A 27,201-nucleotide genomic window follows, 5' to 3' on the forward strand; every position below is an offset into this window, starting at 1 on the left:
ATGAATACCAAATTGCAAATGTAAATGGAAGTATTGCATTTGAATTTTTATTTTGTGCTCAAAATTGCTTGTATGAGTGGAACATGTAAATGCAAATTTAGGATTACATTGCCATTTTGCATATTACATTCACCCCTCGCCTTCTGTGTCCCCATTGCTGCCGTCACACATGGTAGACCATTTACTGCAGATAACAGATGTTTAAGATGTTGATAGTCACTGAAATAATTTAAATAAAATATGAGAAGGTTTAATCTGAAGACATGAAATATATAAAAGCATTACCTTGGGTCCCAAATGGTTCTTAATGTTGCAAACAGCCATGCAAATGTCATATATACCTTTTTTAAATGCTGGGAGTGGGACCATCCTGTTGCAAGACCTCATCCCATCAGTAGAATTCCATTATCTGTGATGGTTCAGTTTGTCTTGTTATTTCTAATGAAACCTGGCAAAAAGTAGTTAGGTAGTTATTCAAAGCAATTATTGCTGAAAGCTGTCCATGTAAATTAATGCAGCTGACTAGCCTGCACCATGAAACCTGTGAGAAATATTGACATTAAAGTGATGATCCTGCCAACTTTAGCTTCTTGCCCCATAGTACATTCCATGTCTAGTCTTTTTGTATTTAACACTATCCAAGGTTATAGATCTGTCAAATCACTCATTTGGGATGCAAATCAGGTTATGTCTCAGATAAATGCCATAGTTCACAAACCAAGAATCTTTCTCAATGAAAAACAACTTTTTAATTAGATGTGTGTAGTGTTATGGGGTAGGCATATCAGCAAACATGTGTCAACAGTTTTCTCCTTCCAGTCTCTCTTTGACTCCCTTTCCTATGTGACGCACACTTGAAATTTGCCTGCTCTAATTCTTTAAAGGGATTGCTGATTCTCAGAAAATCCAACTAGATCCTGATTAAATGAGATCAACACGCTAGATCTGACAAACTAATGCCGCCCCTTCAACCTGGGCACTAAAGTACAATGCCCCTCTTATACCATCATACCAACCACACCACAATCTTAGTTCTACGGATCATTTTATTTATCTAGGTTCAATAATTATCATCCCTTGCCATTGCTTCATTTCTGTTTTGCCACATTGTCTCACAGAGTGCATTTATCAGAGTTAAGTTACAGTGAGGAAAATGATTGAAAGGACATTTGCCTCAAATGTGGTATTGATCATAATTTCCACATTATGTATTGGTGGTGGAACTCAAATATAAAGTTCCATGGTCTATTTGAGTGTCTGAAATAACTTTGATCTTCTCATTAGTAGCTTCTTTTCCTTCGTATCTTCGTCAGCATGGTCTACCCCCCTTTTTCCCCACACAGGCCTTGTTTAAATAATTTACCCCATGCCTGATATCCTACAGCAATCAGTTTACCTGCTCTCTCAGAGTTCTGTCATCCCCTTCACTCTCCTCACTATCTCTCTCTCTCTCTCTCTCTCTCTCTCTCTCTCTCTCTCTCTCTTGTCTCCTGCTGTGTGTATGTGTCTCTCTCTCTCTCTCTCTCTCTCTCTCTCTTTCTGTTTCCATCTTTAGGCTTATCTGTTCATCCTTGATCTCCTTCATCCCTCCCAATCCCTCATATGCCCCTCTCTGGAGAAAGGGAGAGAGAAAGAGAGAATTTTTCACCAGTATGTCCAGACTTTTGTGAGAACGCATGAGAGGAAGAGAGCACAGGAGAGAGAGGACTGTCCTTTAGACTGGGGTGAACAGAGGAAAAGAGGCTACAAAAGCAAAGTGGGGCATAGAGGAACAAGAAAGAGATAAAGGACTTGTCAAAAAGAACGAAAACAGAAAAGGTGAGTGACTTTTATGAGCTTTTGGGAAATCCTCCTTTGATGTTTAGTGGAGGGTTATCATGGATAGTATGCAGGTTTTTTGGTGACCTTTAGTTGGTGAAGTTATGAACTTAGCAGAAAGGCTCCCATCATAGCTTGAAAAAACTAGAAATATTGATTGGTATGCCAGTGATATATCCTTCAGAAATGCATCTTAAAAGGAAGGGTTTAGTGATTTGATTTAACTTCATTGTAGCAACAAAATTCACAAAAAAATTATTACAAGCAGATTTGTTAGATTTCATACAACTATAGTTGTAAGAAATGCTGACCATTAACCAACCTCTACTCATAACAAAGTCATTTTCATTTGACTTGACTTGTGTGGATTATTATTAGGTTGGCATCCATGCATTAAATCTATTAGGTCACATACTGCTTTGATATACTTGGGGGTGCATGTGGTAACTATTGCAAACTGAACCCTCACTGTCAAACCTTCAGCTTCTGACCGGCCCCCTGTGAACTACATTCCCCATAATCCTCCTGTTCATTCTCTGTTCCCATACGTTGCATCTGTGTCTTGTTAGTCCCTTTGTCTCTCCTTATGTTTCCTACTCGTTTGTCTTTGTGGAGTTTCATTATGCCTGACCATTTCTGAGCTGGTGCCTTTGTGTCTTTATTTTTGCTCTGTATGACTTATGCCTGCCTTCCTTGGTTTTGCCTTACCGTCTGTCCTTATTAGGTTTGTCTGCCTGGATTTACTGCTGTTTCATTGCCAACATTTGCCTGTGTTTTAATTTTATTTTGAGCTTGAATTGTCTTTTCAATATTAAAGCTATTGAATTTCATCTGAGAGCATCTCTGTCTCCAGAGCACAACACTCACCATCATGTTCTCAAGAGTGTTTGGAATTTCAGTAGCAGATCTGGTCAGTGTCTGACAATCAATTCCTCCAAATCTCCCTGTGCCATCAGGCACCCCCACTGTCTATTCAGTAGCAAAGAGCAGTCAGTAATCGGATGACAGGAGACTGGATTGGAAAGCTCCTGCTGGGCCTTAGGCCATCCTCCTAACCCCCTGCACCTTTCATCCCACCTCTCCACCAGCTCAGAATGCAGAGTGTATGACTTTAAATACTAAATTTCACTGTGCTCCCACAGCCCTCCTGGTAGGATAGCTAGAACAAGGTACTAACAGTACGAATGTCACATGTTCAGTCTATAAGGGAGCCCTTGTATAATCACACTGTTAGATATGTTAGTCAAATGATGTTTCTGCCAAATGGTGTAAGTGTTAAGATTTTTTTACTTATATTTAGGGCAGTTTGATATGACAATGACATTTATGTAAGTATGTATGTAGTCAATTAATGTAAGTATGTAACAGTCATGTATGTAACCGTCATTGTAATTCAGACTTTACAAAAAGAAACAGGAAAAACATTAATAAGAAATAAGAAAATTGGCTGAATGTTTCTCTATTTCAGCAAGAGGCTTATATTATAAACACAGATTCAGTACACAAACATTAACAATTAACATTACTTAAATTTAAAACAACTTACTATATTTAAAACAAGACTACTGTTGTTAAAAATTATGTTACTCCCCACTCCAGGGCAAATGTTGAACCATGCTGATCATTCCAGAACCATCAATCACAACTGAAAGACTCATTATTTAACGCTAGGGTTAGAACAGTGTTTCAGTGTTGCTTCTCCATTTTGTTTAGAAAGTACATAAGAGACTGGGATCTTCTTACTGTTTTAATGGTTCACATCATGTAATGCAACTGACCATCAGATTTTCTTTCATAATCTTGGCATCTTTATTATAAAAGGTCACAATTCAATATTTGAATTTGTTTCTGTCGCTGCTACATCAATGGCAAGGTCCCCTGCTCCTTGTCTCCATTTGTTTCCATCGGTAAGCACCCATATCAACAGTTGCCATGGCAGAAATGGACAAGATGAAAAAGGAGGCCGATGCCCTGAAGACTCAGATTGAGGTATAACAAAGGAAAGGCACAAACATTTACCACAGATTCACACGCCCTCTTTGCTTGTGTGTTGTTTAATCTGGACATTATGAGAGTAAAGTGTAAATAAAATCTTCAAACTGGAAGTTGGATAAAAAGAAGACTGACAGTGCATCCATGTCCAGTTCCCATTACATCTCACAGGTTGTTTTCCATAAAGTGTAATTCATACTTTTTCCACCAGGAGGCTCGCAAAGCTGTCCATGATACAGACTTGGCGTCTGCTGCCACTGGGGTGTCCCCAACGCCCACCATCCAGCCTAAGACCCGAAGGACACTGAAAGGCCACCTGGCTAAAATATACGCCCTGCATTGGGCTACAGATAGCAGGTGAGAGTATTGACAAGTCATTGAAGTATTTTGTTTCAGTATCAGTGCTGTAATAGCACTATGAAAATCTGTTTCACATGTCCTAAAGCAATTAATGTGCATATTGTGTGCAATTAATGCGCATATGCATTTTTGGAGTGATGATCAGTGATTAGACAGGAAAAAAATACCTTGACCAATCTGTGTTTCATCTTAGGAATTATGTATCTTGCTAAGGTTTGAATAGCTGATTTCAGCTTTCATGAACTACTCTCTTCTCATTGTGGGATGTGAAAACAATTGCACATAAAATTGAAACACATGAATAAAACACATTTGTTCCTAGTGTATTGTGCACATCTTAATATGCTATTATTTTTTATTGTAATAGGAAACACATATGCAGAAATATTTTCCACCATAGAGAGCTTTAGTAAAATTTCAAGACATGAGTTATGTGTCACGTAAGAGTTCAACAGCTCAAACCAGTGAGTGAGCTATAATGTACTAAGCCAGTAGAATTTTATTTTATAGAAATCTACTTGATCCTGCAACCATCTTGAATTAATTTAATCAGTTACCAGACTCAGCAGGTTGAAATAGCTACAGAAGTTCAAAGAGGACAACAGTGATCTTCTGTTGCTGTGAGGGCTTCATACTTTGAGTCTGGTACTGTAGAGCATACTGAGTATGTTCAAGGGCCAGATTAATGGTAATATTGTTTCACTGCTGGACTGTAAAATCTGCGTGTGGCATCTTCTGCAATCATTTCCATGTAGTGTAATGTATGCAGAGCTGTATGCACTACATTCAATCCACCAACAAATACATGTGAATTTTTTTACTTTAACTATCACCTTGAATCCCCCTCCATTGTCAGGCTAATGGTCAGTGCTTCACAGGATGGCAAACTCCTTATATGGGACACCCACTCTGGAAACAAGGTGAGGTGCACAGTGTATGTGTGGAAATATAGAAAAAGCCCTATAAAAATGTTCATATTTATCACATTGTGCTTGAATGCCTGTAAATAAATGCTATGTAAAATATGTCTATGTAGATGCTAATGAATTGCCTATGTATATAGATACTTACAGCATATTGAATATTAAAAAAATTATGATTCTCAGAAGCTCTAATTCCCTTTTCCTACATAAATCCAAATAAACATGTGACTAATATATTTCCTGTTTATCCAGATAAATGCTGTTCCTCTAAAATCCTCATGGGTAATGACCTGTGGATATTCCCCGTCTGGAAACCTTGTGGCCAGTGGTGGACTCGACAACATCTGCACTATCTATAACATGAAGACGCCCATTATCAAGACAGTAAAAGAACTGGATGCACATTCAGGTCAGGACGAGAATAATATTTTTTTCCTATTCATGACAAAATGGTCTATATCATGCTTCTTCTGTCTGTGTACTGAAAAGCTTGCCACTCTCTCCATTATAGCATGTTCAGATTGGATATATGTGGATTCATAAAAGTGGTCACTGTAGTCTATTTAACAAGGATAGCATGGACTGTATGTCATTTGTCTGGTTACTGTAAAATTACAGCGATGACTCCTTGTGACCTTTTGCAGGTTACCTGTCCTGCGTCCGTTTCCTTAGTGACAACGAGGTCCTCACTTCCTCTGGTGATACCACCTGGTGAGCTATTGGGCAGGCTGTGGAAAAGATTTACCATGCATTACTCCTACAGTATGTCCTAATTACACTGTAAAGTAAAATAGTGCACCCCTACTATTATATTTAATTTCAAAGAATAGGACTTAATTAATATAAAATAATCCTTTGTTACTCTACCTGAGTAGCACACCCAGTGAGGTATGCTGTAAGGACTTGCAGTAAATCAAATGTCAACCTGCCTGAGAATTAATCTATATCTCCATTTATCCACAATAAGCATAAATATATGGAAATTTTATGTATGTTTTCAATCTTTCACAAACATACTTAGTGTATCTTGAAAGGCGCTATATAAATCTAATTTTATTCATTCATGCATTAATAAAATGTACCACCCCTCGCTCAGGAATAAATCACTCCCCTTGTATTTAATACCTCTTGCTAATCTGTATTTTTTCCATTCTAATCCCCATTCTCTCAGTGCTCTGTGGGACATAGAGTCTGGCAAGCAGAAGACAGTCTTCCTGAATCACGTGGGTGACTGCATGTGTCTGGCTCTGGCTTCTGACATGAGGACATTCATCTCTGGGGCCTGCGACTCTTCGGCCAAGCTGTGGGACATCAGGGATGGCAAATGCAAACAGACTTTCCAGGGTCACTCCAGTGACGTCAACGCCATAGCTGTGAGTGAGCATGTCAGGCACTCAAATCACAGATTGCTAAGTTGACCTGTCTAGTCTCGTGATGGCTGTATATGACTAGGTCTGGCCTTGCATCATGAAGAATTGCAAACTAAGGAAGATGCAGCAGAGATCATAGGGAACACACACACGCATATTCACAGGTCAATTTCTGCAATATACAGCAGCGGAGTTCACAAGGTTACAGCTGCCTGTTTTGCAATCCAAGAAGCCTATGAATATAAATTATGTTAATACTTAAAATGATTTGTGAATATGAAATGTATATAAGAAGAAAAACATGTTCAAACTAAATAATACCACATTGCAAATTACAGCCTGCATTTACACTCACAGATGGGTTTCTAGTCAACCAATAAGCCAATCTCTTATCACACCAATGGCTGGGACCAGTATCAATAATGCTATTGCACTGCAACCTGCACTAACAAAATATTTTCACTTTGTGTGGGATTCTGGCCTACAACTTTTGTACCTTTATCTCTCCTTGTCTTTTTGTTAGTACTTCCCCAGTGGAAACGCTTTTGTGACCGGCTCAGATGACTGCACCTGCAAGACGTTTGACATCCGCTCTGACCAGGAAGTGATGACCTATGAAGATACGCAGCTGAACAGCGGTGTGACGTCAGTGACCCTGTCCTTGTCAGGCCGCCTCATCCTTGCTGGTTATGACAACTTCAACTGCAACATCTGGGACTCGCTGAAGGGCGAGAAAGTTGGTGAGTTGGAAAGTTGGTTCCTGAAGAGCTCAGAGGCATTTCATCCCTGCATAGTTTTAAGAGCAGTCTCAAAACATTCCTGTTTAGATCCGCTTTTAGTTAAGAAACTCTATCTTAATAGTTTTTAAAGACTTAAAAGTCTTTTTGTCTTATCTCCTTTTAATGTTTCTTTTTATTTATACTGTAAAGCACTTTGAGTTACATGTATGTATGAAAGGTGCTATACAAATAATAATAATAATAATTATTATTATTATTATTATTATTATTATTATTATTATTATTATTATTATTATAAGGAGGGAAGGCAGGTGGAGCAGAGAGTGGAGCAAACAGGGATCGGCAGAGAAATGTTTGCATTGTGAGGCCTGAACGTAGCCCTCAATCTTCATCTCTTCTCCTGCTTGCTGTGCTCTTTTTCAGGAGTGTTGGCTGGCCATGACAACAGGGTGAGTTGCACCGGTGTGCCACTGGATGGCATGTGTGTGTGCACTGGCTCATGGGACAGTTTTCTGAAGATCTGGAACTGAGCCACTCCAGCAGCAGAGAGTGGAAGAGCATGAGAAAAAGAAAAGATGAGGCTAGACTTGGAGTAGAGAAGTAGAGAGAGAAAAAAAATGGCCAAGGTTCAGGTTTATTTAAAAAATGGTGGCACGGGGGTGTTTGTGACACTTGCTTGTGACACAAAAGCTGTTTTCTCTCTTTTTAATCCTTATATAATTACTGGAGAAAGAACACAATGATATATGAGAAGTTATAATTTGAAAAAAGTAAAAGTTAACTATATTAATGAATCTCCTTTTTTGATCTTGGGATGACAATTCTATTAGATATTTGTCAAATAATGCAACAGATAAGTTAAACCACTCAGGTAATAAAAAAAAACAAAATGTGACTTACAAAAATAAATAAAGTTTTTTGTTTGCTTCATTTCTCATTTTTGCTTTCTCATTTTCTCATGTTAGATGTTTGAATGTTCGTTTGTCTGTATATTTTAGGTATTTTGAGAAGGATGCTTATTGACCTTTAAAAAAATATATGTAAGATTATTATGCTAATAATTATTATTATTATTATTATTATTATTAGCATCAACTTGCCACTTTTGGGTAAATATAAGCACTACCTATTTATACCTACGCAGTTATGAATGATTTGCATTTTTATCACTACAAAAGTCATTCACTACTTTATTTTTATTTTTTAACAATTTAATTGATGAATTTAAGAAACTTATTTTAAATGCGTGTTGGAGAGATAAAACCAGATGGCTACCATAATATTACGAATTGCTCTACATTGAAACTAAAAAATTAACAGGGCAGCAGGCTTGTATCCAAAAGAAGAGCAATTAGACATTAGCGTTAGTGTTACCAAAACGATGGACAATAGACTGCAAAAACTGGCCTATAGGGAAGTAAATAGCAAATAAATCCTCTGCGATTGGTTAAATGGGCCGCCTCTACAATGAGAATCACGCGAAGTGTATACGCCAAAAGCCAATCATTATCTGCCTCAATTGTAAGAGAGGCGTAAACCAATCCCGTGACACATTATAAGCGAAACGCTTTCGGTCGGTGCGGTGCGTCTAGGCCTGGGTGTTTGCGTTATTTGCTCGGTTGCCATTATTGTATAGCCATGTCATCCAGAAAGTTTTTCGTGGGGGGTAACTGGAAAATGAATGGCAACAAAGAGAGTCTTGGAGAACTCATAACGACGCTGAACACAGCCAGCCTACACGATGAAACAGGTAGCTACAATGACATGCCTCTTGCTTTTCATTTTGGAAATAATCGCATCTGAACTTAGGGCTACTGCATTTAGTAGGATATTCCTACTTTTTGGAATGCCGTCGTGGTGCTGAATATGATGCTGGTTGTGGTCAAAGCTGATAAGGATGAGGAAGTGGTTACGTGTTGATATTTGAGATGCTCTGCAGCCTCTATACATACGATGCCATTTTGTCATTGGTCGGTGTCATGCGCAGGGACTAAACGCCGAAGCTATAAGTGATGACGTATATATTGTCTTAGACTTGATGTTAAATATAACGCTTGCATCTTTATTCAGGAAAAACAAAACTTTCTCCTATACCCAAGTCCTACCTTAAATTTTACACACTTGCAGCTAATAATGGTCTTCAGGAACACCGAATAGGACTGGAACTATCCTGTGCTATAGGGTTGGTAATAGTTTTCAGAATGTACTGAATGTGCCACCCCATCTGACATAATTGGAATAAGTGTAATGCTTTATCCTACATTGGTTAAGACTGTATCTGTCTCTTGTCAACCTAGATGTGGTGTGTGGTGCCCCATCCATTTACCTGGACTATACCAGATCCAACCTTGACCCCAAAATTGGCGTAGCTGCCCAGAACTGCTATAAGGTGGCTAAGGGTGCTTTCACTGGTGAGATTAGGTATGATTATCTCTTTCTTAATTAACATTTTTTTACTTGTTTACTTTCATACTTGATGAAAAATCAACCTTTGTTCACTCCAACCTTATGGTGTAGCCCAGCAATGATCAAGGACTGTGGCGTGGACTGGGTCATTCTAGGCCACTCAGAAAGGAGGCATGTCTTTGGTGAAAGTGATGAGGTAAGGTGGTGTTCAGATGGCTACATCTGGTGGCATCTGTCCTGATGCACTTCTTTCTTTGCATTCCTGTGTTCTTTATCACTACTTGAAGAATTAAGCATCTGCAGTACATATTCACTCCAGTCACTGCCTTGTTTACTGAATTGGTCCATACGCTTTCAACCTCCTTTTACCTAGGAATAATGTGTGGTAAATGTCCAACCTGGTTAACAATTAGCAATTATAAAATCCAGAGCTATTTTTAGATCTGAGGTTTAGCGTTAATCCGGGCTATATCTGTTTCTGCAATTTACCATGTTCAGGTAGGGGTGTGCGTACAGAAAAATCACCAAACTGGTGGACTCCAGATGAGTTGGGCGCTCCTGGTTTAAAACTTTCACCCACCTAGACCTAGTCTAAGGTTCTAATGAGCCCCTTAATCTCTGTATATTGGCTAGCTAGGTACTTAACACCAACAACCAATTCTAATCACTTTTAAAATGTATTCACTACCTATTAAATCAGATCCTCATGAAGTATGTCGGATTTCATGAAATCGGTGCTGTACAAAATTCGTCTTCTGTATTTAACATTGCCATTTTCCAGACAGGTGGTAGTTGTTATTCTCAATTGGATCTTGCTTGTCCTTCGGCCTTTCAGGGCTCATGCTGTGGTTGTTGCCACCAATCATTGTGTATTTTGGAGCCCTCCCATTTTGGAATCTTGCCCTATGGGGCTGTTAGTCACTAGAAAAAATAACTGAGCAATCATGCATCTGACTTGGTGTTTGTTCTCTTGCAGCTGATTGGTCAGAAAGTGGCCCATGCTCTAGAGAGTGATTTGAGCGTAATTGCGTGTATTGGTGAGAAGCTGGAGGAGAGAGAGGCTGGAATCACAGAGGAGGTGGTGTTTGCACAGACCAAAGTCATTGCAGGTAAACAATGTCCACTTCAATTCAGCAGTGCTATTATAAAAGAATGAACTTGTAGTCAAGGTGATTAACATTCTAGTTATGAGGGTTGCAGATCACTTTTCTCCATCTGCAGAATGGATATTGGTTACTATATTGAGTGCCTTGGTTCCATTACCATCTTATTACTTTTGGCACCTTGAGTGAGTGAACAGTCTGTAATGTATAAACCTGAATGTTGGTGGAGTTTAGTCTGAGTAGCAACGTTGATCACAAGATCAGGTATTGGATGTCCTTTTAAATAGGATTTCTTTTTTGGTGTGAACTAAAAATGGCTGTTGGTATAAAGCTGTACTGTTGGTTACTGCTCTATACCTCCTCTGCTAAAGTAAATACAGAACTTGGATGTTTCTCCACCCTTCCTTTGCCTAGAATTCGTTGTTGATTGACACAAACAGGAAGTGCCATATTTCAGTACCTGTTCATAGAATATCTAATGTGCTTCAGATTAATTTTTTAAATATAAATCTTAATAAAACATCCTTTATATCCATATATGAAGTCCATGTTTTGGTGTCAAGTCATTTTAGTCAGAATTCAGCTGTTCTGCTTCTGCCTAGTATATTGGTGAACATTTTCACCCACTGATGAGTTGACATGCGTGCAGACATAAAATAATGCAAGGCTGTTAACAATGTCTAGCATGTGTTGTGGGTATTTTTGACCATTCATCCAGAAGCGCATTTGTGAGGTCGCATACTGATGTTGGACGAGAAGGCCTGGCTCTCGGTCCATCAGATTGTCAGATAAAGAAGCGCGATTCATCACTTCAGAGAATGTGCCTCCACTGCTCAAGAGTCCAGTGGCGGCATGCTTTACACCACAGTATCTGACACTTTGCATTGTACTTAGTGATGTATGGCTTGGATACAGCTGCTTGAACATGGAAACCCATTCCATGAAGCTCTCTTTCACGACTGGATTTGTTGCACAGGTGGCATCCTATCTCAATTCCTCATTTGAATTCAGAGCTCCTAAGAGCAACCTATTCTTTCACAAATATTTGTAAAAACAGTCCATGCCTAGGTGCTTAATTTTATACACCTGTGGCCATGGAAGTGATTAGAACACCTGATTCTGATCATTTGGATGGGTGAGTGAATACTTTTGGCAATATAGTGTATCTGAAAATTGCTGTGAATTTCACAATCTATTGTAATTTGTTTACAGACAATGTGAGTGACTGGGGTAAAGTTGTGTTGGCGTATGAGCCAGTTTGGGCCATTGGCACTGGCAAAACTGCCACACCAGAGGAGGTGGGTCTATTCAGATTATTTTTTCAACATTTGAAGAACGGTTTACATAATTAATTGGATGACTATCCATAGGAATATCAAATGTAGTTTGCCATGTAAATTGATGATTGATAGCAAAAAGGTCCCCTGCAAGAATATTGAGATGAAGTGGTAAGGTGGAGGTCTCCCCTCATAAGAAGGGGAAGTCCATACATATTGCTGCTACCATGAGGTGGTCTTGTGCTTGGATTTTGTATAGACTAAACTTCAGTGGAAGTCATTGGTATTTTTCGCAAGCTTGTTTTGCCCCTGATACTCTGCCAAAGTCCTCATTCAACATTACCTAGAAATTGTCGATCCTACATTTGAATGGCAGCCTATTAGGCCAGTGGTTGTCCGTTTGCTTGGGTGAGGGAGGAGAGCTTTAGGTGACCAGAAGATTGAATTTCTCTTCTTTCTCAGGCTCAGGAGGTGCATGAGAAGCTAAGGGCATGGATGAGAGAGAATGTCTCTGAGGGAGTGGCGGATTCAGTGAGGATCATCTATGGAGGTTGGTATGAGGGTGCTTGGCTGTATGAGCTCTGTTCACACGAAGCTGTCCCTTGTGATCAGATCACCCAAGATGCATGTTGAGGCAAAGACCATTTGTGATCAGGTTTCTTGCATAATTTTTGCCAAAGCACTGCATCACCCTATGTTTATTTTCAGACAAATGTCTTGCAAATCCTTGCTCACATTCCAGAACTGTTGCCAACATTGATCGATTTTTCAGCCCAAATGAAAATTAAGCGTTTTGATTCACATGTATGCCAGCCATGATCATATGTAGCACGGCTTGCTTAACTACATGCACAGCAATTTCCAAATCTGTCTTCATCTGCCTACATATTTTTTGGCAATGACTTGGTGTGGGTGGTACTTTATCACTGTCAAATGCAGGATACTATTCATGCTACAGATTAAATGTGTCCCACACAATTTCTGAAAGTGGTTGAGTGACCATTCACATCTGTGGTGGCCATTTGAGTCACCCATGACTCATGTCAATTCGAGGTATGAACATGGCTTTGGACTCACTCATACCACTTCACATAGCTGCTTGGCAAAGCCATGTATGAACCTAGTACAAATGGAGCTAATATGAAGTGGAATTAATAAAAATCTCCAGTGTTCATTACACTGAATTGTAAGAGCCAGCACAAGAATGAAAAGGAGGTTGAGTGCAAGATCAAGCAACCAAGAAGGCTTTAGTATTTTACATGAGCTATTTCAGGACTTTAAACCAAAAAGAAAAGGTACCCGGTGTCTTCTGTCCCAGCGCTGTTGATTTGCAAGTGTAGACCCATTTTAAAGTTATATCCACCATAAATGGGTCTTGTGTGTAATAGTGAACACGTTTTCCCTCTCTCTCTCAGGCTCTGTGACTGGTGCTAACTGCAAGGAACTTGCGGCCAAAGCTGATGTTGATGGCTTCCTGGTGGGAGGGGCCTCGCTTAAACCAGAGTTTGTTGATGTAATCAACGCACGGGCATAGATGTCCAGGAACGATCACAGGGTTCAAACCCAGCACTTTGAGACCCTAACCACTTACCCTAGGCTCCATAGATAAATGCATTTGTAAGTAAGAATGATAGTAACACCTACCGCTTATCGGTTGAGTCCTAGACTGCCTTTATCCTTTTGAAGGGTCTACTCGAACACGCTGCAGCATGTATGTAGAGGAAGGTTTGGGTGTGAATTTTGATACTGGACCACTGGCTTCCATGATCCTCCCTACCTCCACTAAGTGTGCTTAATATGATGTCAATGCCCTTGGATAAAGACTGCTGCACCTGAGATCATTAACCTGTTTATTTGCAGAGTGCACGGTCTGATCTGCTGACTAGACTTATGTAAGAATAGCATCATGTTTGCATAGGTGAGAAATGGTAACGATGGATCTAGGTTGTGTACACGTTTCCTCTCAGTCCTGTTCCAAAACCTTTTTTAATGCTTATTTTACAACTGGTTTCTATTTCTGGTACATGTACCTGCCCAGATCTCTGAAATGGAAGTGATGGGAGCCAAGAAGCACATGGGTTTCAAGTACTGTTAGTCCAAAGAGACTAGATCCAGTCATTATGCATCAGAAGTCTTACTAAAGCTTTGGTTTCATTTTCCCCTCCTGAGTTTCTAACTAATAATTACAGCTGACGCTTGAGCATGTTTTCCCCACTGAAGAAGCTTATAATTACAGTCATCTGCCATGACTTGAACGCAGCATGAAGAGCTTTCTCACCTCTGTTGGAGTCTCTGATGGTTAGGAGGACAAACTTCACACTCTTAAAAATGGTACCATGGTTCAGCTTCAGTTGCATAGTATAACCAGGTGATAAGTGACTATCTCCACCCCCCCCCCCCCCCCCTGCTTTCTCTGCAATAAATAATTTTGTCCTACATTTCAGTTTTGTTTTATTTTTTTAATGGGGGGGGGGGGGTTGTTCTGTCTGCTGAACTCCTCTTCCACTGGGCTGAGAGCTGTTGTAGTTGTTACAGCCCTGTAGTTGTGATGCAGCCACAAAGTTGCATCATTCTTCTCAAGACCTTGCCATTATTCTCAAGAAAAACCATTTGGATGGATCTGTGTGCACATCTGCAGATGTATAATGTTCAAATTCAATGGACTGCTTAACCCATGTATTCCATATTATGCATTTAAAATTTGACGCATGCACACCCCTGCAACTACATCTAACGTGTTTCTCTTTTCCAGCAACAAACAATCCAGCGGGTTGGAAGTAAATGACCATTTTATTTCATGGCATTTCTTTATAGCAAGCAAGGGTTTTTTTTTTTTCCCCCTCCCCTCTCTTGTTGGTTTGTCCACAGTGATTCCACAGAGAAATGTATGGAGGGAGGGATGGGGACCTCAAGCATGGAGGAACAAATCTGTAATCATGGCAATGCTAGGGGCAGGGGGTTGACAACATAATGACCAGGAAGGGGTGTGATTAGGGAGTGTAGGGTACAAGAATGGAGGGAGGGGGGGGAAGGGTTAAAAGTGCACTCGACTGTGTGAAAGGGTGTTTGCCACACAAATGAGGTGTGTGTGTGTGTGTGTGTGTGTGTGTGTGTGTGTGTGTTCATGTACATTCACGCGCACACGTGCATTTGTCAGCGTAAGCATGCCTGACCCATCTCTCTGGCAGGTGAGTCCTGTCAGTGGGTGTCCATCTGTTGCTTTGACTTTGTGCTTCAGGTCTTCTCACTCCTCCAAAGCCCCCTACCCCTTCTATGGCTCGACTTTGGGTCACTGCCTGCTGTAGTACATTTGCTCACTACTTCAGCTAGTAAACCAGGGCACGTAGAGTTGCACACTGGTTGACAATCAGATTCTCAATCATTTCTGGAGTCACTTCACACTCTTATCCATTGTAAGTCGTGATTTGAATCAGTTTTTGGCTTTTTAAGTACAGTTTGTGTGGGAATGAGCTCACTGTTCTATGATTATTCAAACTGGAAGCATTGTTACTATATTTCCCATCATTGGATTAGTTTGCTCTATCTACAACCCCCCTCCATTATATTTGATCCTCACAACAGTACATCACACTCCAAAGTAGGTCATTCGGTAACACCGAATAGGCTGGAGCAATGTATTACCAGTAACACCTGAGGTTGGAAGAAAACTTAAAAATGCATTTTCCTACAGAACTACCCCTTAAATCTAACTTATTATAGATTTCCTCTAAGATCAACATCCACTAAATTCTCTTGAACTAAGGTAAGGTTTTGTATTTTTTCAGTAATTAATAATGACTAGACCTACCATTTTCTGTTCTACTTTTCATTCGTTGTCTCACGTCATCCTGTGCAAGTGCATGTCACCTAACCTGTCTTTTCAAGCCATGCCGTTTGTGGAAATTTGCTTTCTGGGTTTTTGCCATGCATATTATTGGCTCTGTCACTCTGTAGTCTGTCCAGTCAAGTGCATATTGTTTTTGTGTTTTTGTCCTGCATGTGGGCATCAGCTGTTCCATCTGTCTTGGATTGTATTACATCAGTAGCCATAGCAAACAGTCCTTGGGTCAGTTTAGTGCATTGTGTCATTGTTAGTTTTTCAGTGCAGTCATACTTGGTCGGTGCATATTGTCTGATGGTGGCTGCTGTGTGTCAGGTGTTGTGTGGGCTTTGTGCAGCTGGCAGTGCTTTTACAGTGCACTGGGGTTCCTGAAGTTATGGCCTGCAAAACGTGCTTGATCGCCAAGCTCTTCCTCAATCCTGTGGGGCAGAGAAAGCAAGGCAGTAAGCTACAGTAAAGGTCTAGGCAAAAGTTTAGGAAATGTGGAAAGAAGAAACAGGATGTTTTGGAGACACATCCTTCAGCATCTGTGCAAAGAGTGCCCAGAAGATGAAGGACCTGTGTCTGAAACATCCTGTTTCTTTGGAAACTGTACACCTCACTAAAATTATGAATATCTCTATGTTTATATATAATCATTTAAATTTAGATCCAGAAAAGACCTGTGCTGCAGATTGTGCTAAGGAACCTCTGAGACAATCCAGCACGTAATGGCAGGATGCAAGATGCTGGCAGGGTAAGCATACACTGAGACACACAACCTACTGTCCGTGATCACAAACAAGGACATATGCATTTGTGCTGGATACCCCCCCAAGTCCAAATGAGAGGAAACAGACAGTGGTGGAGAACAAGGCCAAGATCCTTTGGGACATCCAGATCCAGACAGGTACAGTAAATAAGTGACAAACCAACCAGACATCATATTAGACAAGCAGTGGAAATAGCTGTGGCAGTCCCAATTGATGGAAACATTCAAAAGGAAAGAATATAAAAACCTAGAAAGATAGCAAACACGCCCAGAAGAAACCAACATGGATAGTTAACATCCATATTGGCATGGGGTGACGAGGGCACTTGGAAGAGTGACTTCAACAGACCCCAGGAATATCAATCTCAGTCCAGAAATGTACTGTCGAAGGAAAGGCACATATGCTGTACCATACCCTCAAACTCCCAGGGCTGTGGTAGATGGCTGAAGTATGAGGGGAAAAAAAGACATAGCCACCCACAGAAGGGTAGGATAGGAATATATATATATATAACACGCAGTTCTGTGCAGATATTTTAGGTAAGTGTGGGGAAAATGCTCCAAAAATAGAAGTTTGTGAATTAACAAAAAGCAAGCTGAATGAACAAAAAAAGTAAATAAAATCAATATTTTTTGAGACCACTCTGTCTTTAAAATAGCATCAATTCTTCTAGGTATACTTGCACATGGTTTTTGAAGGATCTCGGCAGAGAAGTTGTTCCAGTATCTTGGAGAACTACCCACAGATCGTCAGTAGATGTTCAAATACTTTTTTTGCAACAGTAACACACAAATTATTTTTAGAAATCATACATTGTGATTTCTGGATTTTTTTTTTTAGATTATGTCTCACAGTGGACATGCACCCAAGATTAAAATTTCAGATCCCTCCATGATTTCTAAGTAGGCGAACTTGCAAAGTCGCAGGGTGTTCAAATACTTATGATATATATATATGAGGGGAGAGGGAAAACAGAATGTTTCAGAAGTCCTTCTTAATTAGCTGCCCAAGCAAATGAAGGATCAAAGAACCGGCTGATGAAGGATCTCTGTCTGAAAACATCTGGTTTTTCTGAAAACTTTGTGTACCATTTTAAATATCACTACATTGCAGTTACTCACCTGTAATCTTCTTCAGATGTATATACATACATGCACACACAAACATAGAGAGATCAGTTTGAGGCGAAGTACAAGGGGTTGCCATCCCCTCAGTAAAAGAAGAGACCAAAACCAACACCTTTTCCATATATCCCAACCACCCACTCCCTCAGGTGAAACTGACCATGACTCATGAATGGTTTACAAATGAAAAATAAAAACATTCAGATGTGTGTGTGCACTTAGACCTCAAGAAGGCAAACTATTTAGACAGTGTGTGTTTTACTGCAAGTAAATGCATAACATATAAGCAAACACCGATACCATGAAACACTAATAACATGAAGAAGATAATGAATCATGAAGCCAATAACAGGTGTATATGTGTGTATGTGTGTATATATGAAGGAGCAGCCAACATTACAAGAAGGGATTTGCTATGAGATTTAATTTTTGGAGCCAGATCGCACGTAGAAACCTTCTCCTCAGCTACCCATGACTTGTTTAGGGGGCTGTACATATAAGGTCACAACTGGTATAATTAATGCATGTTTTTAACCTTTAACCTTTGGTGAGTATTGCAGCTGAATTCCAGCTGAAATTGAACAAACCTTTTGTTTGGGAAGCTTATTCCACTGTCACCATTTCCATCACTTAATCCACTGCCTTTGTTAATCAGGATATAGAGTTTGAATTTTTGGATCATTTGGATATTGAGAGGGATTTCTCCCTATGACAGCAGTGGTTTTATTGGTTGAGCTTTAAAAGCCAGAGTAAGCAATCAAAACATTCAGAATAGCTCTGTCAAAAACATTAATTCGAAGCAAATTAAGGTACTCTGTAGCCGTAATGCTTCCTTTCATGTTCATGGGTTTGAATAATTAATTTTATAGTGAACATACTAATTACTTGGAGGAATATTACTGATCTCTTACCTCATCAGCTGGTTGTATTTGGCCAAGCGCTCAGATCTACAGGGAGCTCCAGTCTTTATCTGTAAAGAGAGATGGAGATTGTGTTGAATATTGCTTTGTGTATGACTTGCAATCATACCAGCATCATACCACAAAGATCATCAATAAAAAGTTGAGTAACACACTGAATGGTCTATTTCTTTATCAACATACAAGAAAAAGAATTACAAGCAAATATATGGTCTCAGTTACATACACAATATATGTGTCTATTTCTAAATGTCTGCCTTTATCTCTTATCTGTGTATATAAATCTTTATTTAGTCTTTGTGTATATTTGTGAGTTTATCTGTGCACGACCAAGTCTTTGCTGCTGTATTACTAGTGTAATAGCTTTCTTTAATGCTGGGTACAACTATTAACTGAAGTACTATGATAATAACTAGCAAGGCAAGATAGGTTTTCTTACATAGTACAACACAAGTAGACTTACAAATAAAAGTGGAGTAAATTCCATATTTGCTGCTAAAGAAAGCTCTTATACTGCAGTGATAAAGTTCAGCTGCCAAACAAGCCTGCCAGAAAGGCTGACCTGTTGCAGGTGTCTTAATACAGGTTTCCTAGAATAGACTTTAGTAATGTCTTACCTGTCCAGTGCACAGTCCCACTACAAGGTCTGCGATAAATGTGTCCTCTGTCTCTCCAGAACGGTGACTCACCATGACACCCCAGCCATTGGCCTGGGCCAGCTTACACCTGAGAGACAGAGGGGGACAGAGGAACTGGGACACATACACTGAGAGGAGTGTCATGTGGCAATTTCTGGATCTTTCTAGAACATTTTCACAATTCTTCACCACTGCATCGTGCTTAGCACTTAAGAGCATCTCATAACCTTAAGACAATATTTGCTAAGAAAAAGAGAAAGAGGGTCTATGAAGCAATAACTGAATGGAAAAATAATACAGAAGGAAGCAATTAAAGCTTGTAGCTAACCCAGCTATTACAAAGGGCAGAAGATGAATGCTCCAGAGTGAAGCTTAGTGAGTGTCTGGACCAGGAGACTGGAAGCCCATGTGGCTGTTACTCACGCTTGGATGGCCTCCGTGACCGTGCCGATTTGGTTGACCTTGAGAAGCAGGCAGTTGCACGCACGCTCCTCTGCAGCTTTCTCTATCCTTTTTGGGTTTGTCACCGTTAGGTCATCACCCACTATCTGGATCCCCACAGAACCAGTCATGTGGGTCCAGGCTGCCCAGTCATCCTGATCAAAGGGATCCTCAATGGACACCACTGTGAGGGAACAAACAGCACCGTGATCTTAGAGGAGTATTAATGCATTTTTTCATTTTCATGATGTCTTGCACTATTAAGTCCTTTATTCTTTAACAGTTTTAGAAATCTGAAGACATTACTTAAGAAACAGTGTGACACGGCCTGATGCCTCAGGTTCCTTTGCTGATTATGCATTACCTGGATAGTTGTTGACAAAGCCCTGGTAGATCTCTAAGAGCTCCTCACTAGTGATATGTCTGTCAGGGTCTGCCGGTGATTTGAAGTCCAGGTCATACTTTCCATCTCGGTAGAACTCGGAAGCAGCCACGTCCATTCCGATCACAACCTTATCAGTGAAACCAGCCTTGTCTATGGCCGTCTTTATCAGTTCAAGGGCTGTGAAAAACAAGGACAATGAGGAGGAAACAAGGAAAATGAGAAGCTCCAAAAAGATTAGCGTGAGGATCGCTGGGTATTTACAAAAAAAATTAATTATGCAGATTCTACATGAAATACATAGGCCCCCTCTTGACTTCATCAAGAGTCAAGAGGCTTTCATTGTCATTACATCTGAGTACAGGTACACAGTGTAACAAAATTACGTGGTACAACATGGATACAATACAATAGACGACATAAAGTGCAACGGGGTAACAAATGTGCAAAATGTACAGCATGGAACAATAACACCACAATAAGTACCATAACACTACAATAAATACAATAAATACCGCAAACCAGGTACAGTACAATGTAATCCACACTCACAGAATCACAAATAAACACACCTTCACTGTTTTCTACAATGTTTGGGGCAAATCCTCCTTCGTCTCCCACGTTAGTGGCATCCTGACCATATTTCTCCTTGATCACGCCCCTCAGTGTCTGATAGAGCTCCGCCCCCACACGCAGAGCATCGCGGAATGACTCTGCACCTACGGGAAGCACCATGAACTCCTGCATGGCCAGCTTGTTTCCAGCATGGGATCCACCATTTATCACATTAAAGGCCTGTACAAGAAAAATCACAGAGAGATTGGAGAGAAAGGGCTTAGGAATAAAGTATTTTAATTCACTCATGACAGATAAGTGACCTGCTGTCCTAGTCATTAAACAATCCCTTGAAGTATATTTTAAACCTTGTTAAAGTGTTACAAAATATTTTTTGTATGCTTTCCACAATTAATTGGAATAGGTATGCATTAGTTCTTATCTTGTTATAAACAGTCTATAGATCTTGATAAACCTCTTATATATCCTATAATATATGTTATAATATATATATATAATATATATTGTTTATGATATTATATATTATTCTTATTATATATTATTTAAAGTATTATTGAATATACATTTTATTCATTTTAAATAATTTTAATGAATAAACATGTAACAGGCACAAACAACTAAAATTACCTGAATTAATGAAAATGTTTATCTACAAGTATTGTTTAGTATAATTATAATGAGTTGATTTGAGTAATCTAATTATGAATTGACCTTAATAAATGAAGTGAATTTATATTTCTTACAGGAACTGGCAAGACTAGTTCTGTGTTTCCAGCCAGGGCGGCAATGTGACGATACAGAGGGATGTGCTTTTCTGCTGCACCAGCCTTGCAGATGGCCAGGGAAACTCCCAGAATGGCATTGGCACCAAACTGGGCTGCAGAGGTAGGGAGATGCAATTCTTATTCTGTTCATTATACTGAGAAATGCACCTTATGCAAATGACTCAATTCATAATATCAATGAAGGCTACTACTTCTTAAAGTAATGAAAAGAATATCAAAAATGTTGGTATTTTGAATGGCCACTCTTAATTTGAACAAGGATGCATTAATTTTGATCCTAGTTGTGAACATTCTTTAGCTTTTGATACATTTCTGTGGAAAAAAAATACTGGCATACACTAAAAACACCTGAAATTAATTAAATGATGGCTCTCTGAGTGACTGTATTGACTGTTTGACTCACATTTGTTTTCTGTGCCATCCATCTCGATCATCATATTGTCGAGTTTCTCCTGCTCCACCACACTGATCTCCTGCAGATCACCAACACAATCCCCATTATGATTCACTAAGGGCAGTGCATGTATTGAAAAATGTAAATTGTAAACTGAAAGCAATAAATACAGATCAAAGGACTGGTGATTTTTATGCTATAAGTTTGTTCATGATATAAAATTCAAAATAAGCAAACTGCGATCAAAACATATTGAAAATGTCATGAACATTTCAGGCTCTCCAGCACATAATCAATAAAGATCATGTGTCTCACAACCACCTATGAGATACTCCATTTAATCATATTAACTAATTTAGTTAGGAGAGAGAATGCCAACAGACTGTGGAAAAGACATGTTTGTGCCAAGTTTTCAGCCTCATAGTAACAAACCAAATCTTGTGCCCAAAACGTATCCCACTGGTTTCCAAGCAACAAATGAAAGTTCAGTCCATGACTAGAAAGGATTTCAAATAGATCCTTTCACAATAACAGATAGTAGATAATAGATCCTTTCAAAATAACTGGGTTTAACTGGCCTCAACTGGGTTTAATCTGTACCTTAATCTGTATTATGTGATACAGTTTTCTTTAATCTATACTGCCATCTGTAATATGTGATTCAGTTTTCTTTTATCTGTACTGCCATCTGTAATATGATTCAGTTTTCTTTAATCTGTACTGCCATCTGTATTATGTGATATCGTTTTCTTTCATCTGTACTGCCATCTGTATTGTGATACATTTTTCTTTTATCTGTACCACCATCTGTATTATGTGGTACAGTTTTCTTTAATCTGTACCACCATCTGTATTATGTGGTACAGTTTTCTTAAATCTGTACTGCCATCTGTATTATGTGATATGTTTTCTCATCTGAGCTGTATGCTGATATTACTTGTGCCGGCAATTCTGAAGTGCCCTGAATAACGCACGTAAGCACTGCTGTAGCTTTAGTGTTTCCATGAGGATACAGCCCACACATTCATGCAGATGTTTCACACAAAGCACTGTGTCTACTGCTTCTGGTCATGCTACTTCAAGGTCATCTGTTTGTAAGGGAGGTGCACTTACGGATGCAATGAGGGCAGGTCCAAGAGTGTCATTGATGTGTCCGACAGCTTTTAGTACACCTGTGAAAAAATAGGACAGAGATAAAGAAATATGACCAAAGAAAACGCAGTTCTATTTGACTGCTTGTAACAGTTAAACTCTCACCTTTGCCCTTGAAGCGATTCTTGTCTCCATCTCGTAGTTCTAGAGCTTCATAAATGCCTGTGGATGCTCCACTGGGTACAGCTGCCCTGAACAGTCCTGAAGAGCAGAGAGAGAGCCACAAAGAGACATTTGACAAGGACAAATGTTGAAAATAATGCTGAAATTAAATTGCTGTTAGGTAAAATGTAATTTTAGATGTACTTTTTATTAAGAATCACATATATAATTAAATTGATAATAAAATGTAAATTTATTGAAATTAATTATTCTTGGAGATTGTGTGTGCGTGCGTGCGTGCGTGCGTGCGTGGGGGCACCTTTTTCAGTCCTCAGGTCCACTTCTACTGTGGGATTTCCCCGGGAGTCCAGGATCTCCCTGGCAACAATGCTCACAATGGACATCCTACTAGGAAAAAAATTAACATTTTCAAATAGAAAATGTTTATTTCAAGTTTCAATGTTAATCTTACACACAATGAACACAATCATTCACACATCCTAAAATATTTTTTTTAATCATGCACGGGAGGATTTATAATGTAGCTTCTAATCTGATAGGATTCAACCATCTCTAGAGGGCAATGTTAAGAATCCCTTGCAATAGGCCTAGTTCGAAAATGGAATATCAGTGAGGAATGTCGTTGAGCAATCTTCTACCAGGACGTCTTCTTAAGACCATGCGACTGTGGGGGCTCATCAGGAGTATATTTTCATGGCACTGTACGAGATTATGACTCGATAGGTTTACAAATCTGCACACCTAAGCCAGCACCAAAGCTGCTGACGTCTCTATGGATTTTCAGCCGTGGGCTCTTGGAGTAAAACATGCTTTTTCTTCATTCTTTCTCTGGAAGCGAAAGAAAAGCACTGCCACCGGGCAAGGATGCAGCATCGATAATCAACTCACGCCAATACTCGTAAAATTTAACGGCCAGACAGATGTGAGGATATATGGTTTTAATGTCACGACCAAAATGTCTGACCTTGAGATCCTGATTTATATTGCAGGAGACGTGCTTCAATCATAGCAAATGTCTGTGGTTTCTACCCTGTTTCAAATTAGTCAGATGGGCTCGTTTTCACAGACAGTGTTTTAATGACTAGTCACGTACGATATTTTTATTTCAGCTACATTACGGCTATGAAAGTAGCTTAGTCGTGAGTTACGTAATCGTAATGATGCACTTTTCCTCTGTAGGTTACCTATGCAATACTGCAGCGCCACGCTGTCAGCAAAAATACTGACGGAGCACGAGAGAGAGCGTGAGTGATGGAGAGGGAGGGGGAGGGTGCATTGGATAACGGGTGGGGTGAGGAGTGCGGAAAGTGGGGCGATAGGGAGAGGGAAAGATACGTTATTTTGCTTCCCTTTGAACTAAGTAGTGAGGGACTCAGAGGTAGAAAAAAAATGAATGGAGGACGAAGAACAACAGAGCGAGATGACCGCAAGCTTTCATTAAAAAGGAGAGCGTAATTTTCACAAGAAATGAGCACAGATTGTACACACGATGGCAGACGCACGGGTTGTTTCTCTGTGCGTACGCAGGACAAGAACTGTCAGCCCCTCCTACCGACAACGCAAATACGTACATTCTCTTGGATCTTAGCATCCTGCATACAGATATTGATATAGCCTACTGACACACCGCCACACTCATACTTACGAGTCTAAGCAAAATGACTTCATATTAAGCCCCAAGTCACTCTCAAATTGCCTGTTTGCTTATATCTGCCTCTCCATTGCCTCCGTCTCTCTCTCTCTCTCTCTCTCTCTCTCTCTCTCTCTCTCTCTCTCTCTCTCTCTCTCTCTCACACACACACACACATACACACACACACTCGCAGGCACTCACACTGCGGACATTACAACATTGCATTGTTAAAAATAGCTGACACACAAACTGTTTCAACGAAATCAATAAAAAGACTAAGAAAAAGCCAGCGCTGCTCCTACATAAAAAAATATACACTGACTAACATGCTAATACCAGCAGCCTAACTTAACAGCCTGCACACTGTAGCATCACTTACACCCACATCACTGCCTTCTTAGTCACTCACCCTGCAGACATAATAGCAGCTACAGAAACAAAACGAGGGATAACAGACATCAGCAAAGAGGAAGAACAGAACAGGAGTGAGAGAAATGGTTCTGTTTTTACCTGTCGTCTGCGCGGGTGTAGACTCACTAAAGGCAGTCTGGGAAATGCTGAGGAAAGAGGCAGTGGAAAAGAGGAGGGCGAATCAGGCAAGAGAAAGAAGGAGAGAGGGAGCGAGAGGAGAAGAACAGGAGGGGGGCAAATGTGTGACAGAATGGGGAGGGAATTGGAGGATGAGTCAGAGGAAGATGCTGAGAAGGAGAGGAGAGAGGGAGAAAGGAGGAGGAGGAGTAGGTCAAGGGGACTGATTAATGAGAGGGAACAAGGGATTTGGGAGGAAGAAGAAGGAGAAAAGGATAGGGTGCTGTATTTTTAAGTACAGATTGACAGTGAAAATAGATGGAGGACAGAAAGAGAGCAAGTGCTCTGGTCTTCCTGCTAGATGGACCTGAATTTACCAGTGTAGTCTAGCACACCACGACAAAGAGCTTTGGAGTACACACTGGTAGAAATTCTACCCAGTTGCATATCTGCAATACACATATTCAATACACATTTAGGCTTTCTTGGCTTGCATTGAATAGACACTGACTAAAGGGTGCATTCATTTTAGTTTCCTTTATGTAATATACAGTATATTATTAAAATCATTCTGTTATTATTTTATGCTATTCAATTCATTTTATTACTGAGGACTCATGAACTATGAGAGTAAGTACATGAGCACATTAGATGGTTATCATTGTTTTGTGTGTGCGCATTCATAAACATGATGGGGCTTATTTGACCGACACATAAAGATGAATAAGAGATCATCTGTAATTAAACTGACTGCCTGCTGTAATTAAATTATCTTTCAGAGAAGCAAGGGCCTCAATCCTCTTGATACCAGACAGATTCACACACACTCACAAACCCACTCACATAGAGATTGCATTGTAATGAACTAATCTTCTGCTTTGTTAGTTAGGAGGTTAGCTGACCTTCCACCTCACTGCTTTCCATCTATGAAAGACTATCCGGTCACTCAGCATCCAGTTGTTTGGCTTTTGCAAAGGCTGATGGGATTAAAGTATTTTGGTAAAACATAATTAATGTGCTAGGTCCATGCTTTTTGTCATGTGTGATGTCATATACACGTGATTATTTTCAAATTATCTCAACTTTGGGATTTTTGTAGGCCTACATAATCCCAGTAGGTATCAGTTCACCATTTAAATAGAAAACAGAACTGCAATGAAATTATTTCACATTATAATTACATAATACTATATGATGAAGATTGAATGAAAATAATTTTAATTAGACTTAGACTGAATATTGACCCAATAAGAATAAGTTGGATATAAAAGGGAATGCAACTTTCAATATTATAGACGATGAGACGATGAGAACTATTTTGTTGACATGGAGATCTGTCTCCACCAAACAATGACTGTAAGCGTCTGCTACCTTAATTTAGTAGCCAGAAACACACAATGCTCTTGGTTACTCCTCACTGGGGCAATGGCTTGAGCCACTGACAGTTAGATGTAGATTAAATCTTAATTTTAAAAATGTGGTAGTGCAAGCCAGGTATTGTCTTGAGGTGCAGGAGACAGAATGTTGCTGGTGGTGTCCCTTATCCTGTCAGGGACGCTTGTCATCACACTATCTAATTGGGAAGGTATCAGTCTGATGGGCATAGCAGAAAGCAGGTCATTATGCTGGCCAGAGGGACTATGTGCCAGAAAGGCACTCCTGTCCTACTGGCAGGGATATTCAAGTATCTGTGAGACATCCTCATTTGGAAAATCTCATATGCCATAGGAACAACTGGGATCCATTGAAGAGAAGTACAAAACACACGGTAACACACAGGTGCCTATCATCAAAATAATGACACTTTCACATGGGCATGCTGTGCAGATACGATTGTATCCTTGGTGGCACAACTAGTATGCTGCTTTGAAAAAAGGAAGGAAATTGTGAAAATAAAGATAAGCCTACATCATCATGCACAGA

General features: G+C 39.8%; 3 protein-coding genes across 6 annotated transcripts; 2 read left to right on the forward strand and 1 right to left on the reverse strand.

Moving 5' to 3' along the window:
* Nucleotides 1-3,750: 3,750 nt before the first annotated feature.
* On the forward strand, nt 3,751-7,798 carry gnb3b (guanine nucleotide binding protein (G protein), beta polypeptide 3b). The gene is made up of 8 exons (XM_077007825.1): nt 3,751-3,807; nt 4,022-4,167; nt 5,027-5,090; nt 5,346-5,502; nt 5,738-5,804; nt 6,265-6,466; nt 6,987-7,203; nt 7,627-7,798. Exons 1-8 carry the CDS (start codon nt 3,751-3,753, stop codon nt 7,731-7,733), a joined length of 1,017 nt encoding a protein of 338 aa, XP_076863940.1. The 3' UTR covers nt 7,734-7,798.
* Nucleotides 7,799-8,754: 956 nt separating this feature from the next.
* On the forward strand, nt 8,755-14,428 carry tpi1a (triosephosphate isomerase 1a). The gene is made up of 7 exons (XM_077009610.1): nt 8,755-8,953; nt 9,501-9,624; nt 9,721-9,805; nt 10,586-10,718; nt 11,925-12,010; nt 12,452-12,539; nt 13,405-14,428. Exons 1-7 carry the CDS (start codon nt 8,842-8,844, stop codon nt 13,521-13,523), a joined length of 747 nt encoding a protein of 248 aa, XP_076865725.1. The 5' UTR covers nt 8,755-8,841; the 3' UTR covers nt 13,524-14,428.
* Nucleotides 13,740-25,429, reverse strand: eno2 (enolase 2). 4 transcript variants are annotated; one of them, XM_077009609.1, is made up of 12 exons: nt 25,261-25,429; nt 23,416-23,501; nt 23,100-23,195; nt 22,956-23,014; nt 21,852-21,921; nt 21,407-21,540; nt 20,660-20,882; nt 20,070-20,267; nt 19,688-19,889; nt 19,244-19,352; nt 18,618-18,676; nt 13,740-16,249 (listed from the first exon to the last, which is right to left on the reverse strand). In XM_077009609.1, exons 2-12 carry the CDS (start codon nt 23,498-23,500, stop codon nt 16,180-16,182), a joined length of 1,305 nt encoding a protein of 434 aa, XP_076865724.1. In that variant the 5' UTR covers nt 23,501; nt 25,261-25,429; the 3' UTR covers nt 13,740-16,179. The 4 variants fall into 4 exon arrangements, with proteins under 4 accessions (XP_076865724.1, XP_076865723.1, XP_076865721.1 ...); XM_077009608.1 differs by having other exon boundaries at nt 23,416-23,504; nt 25,261-25,428; XM_077009606.1 differs by lacking the exon at nt 25,261-25,429 and adding an exon at nt 25,160-25,185.
* Between the last annotated feature and the right edge of the window lie 1,772 nt (nt 25,430-27,201).

This window comes from Brachyhypopomus gauderio, chromosome 6 (genome assembly GCF_052324685.1).
Source record: "Brachyhypopomus gauderio isolate BG-103 chromosome 6, BGAUD_0.2, whole genome shotgun sequence".
In the NCBI taxonomy this organism is placed as follows: domain Eukaryota; kingdom Metazoa; phylum Chordata; class Actinopteri; order Gymnotiformes; family Hypopomidae; genus Brachyhypopomus; species Brachyhypopomus gauderio.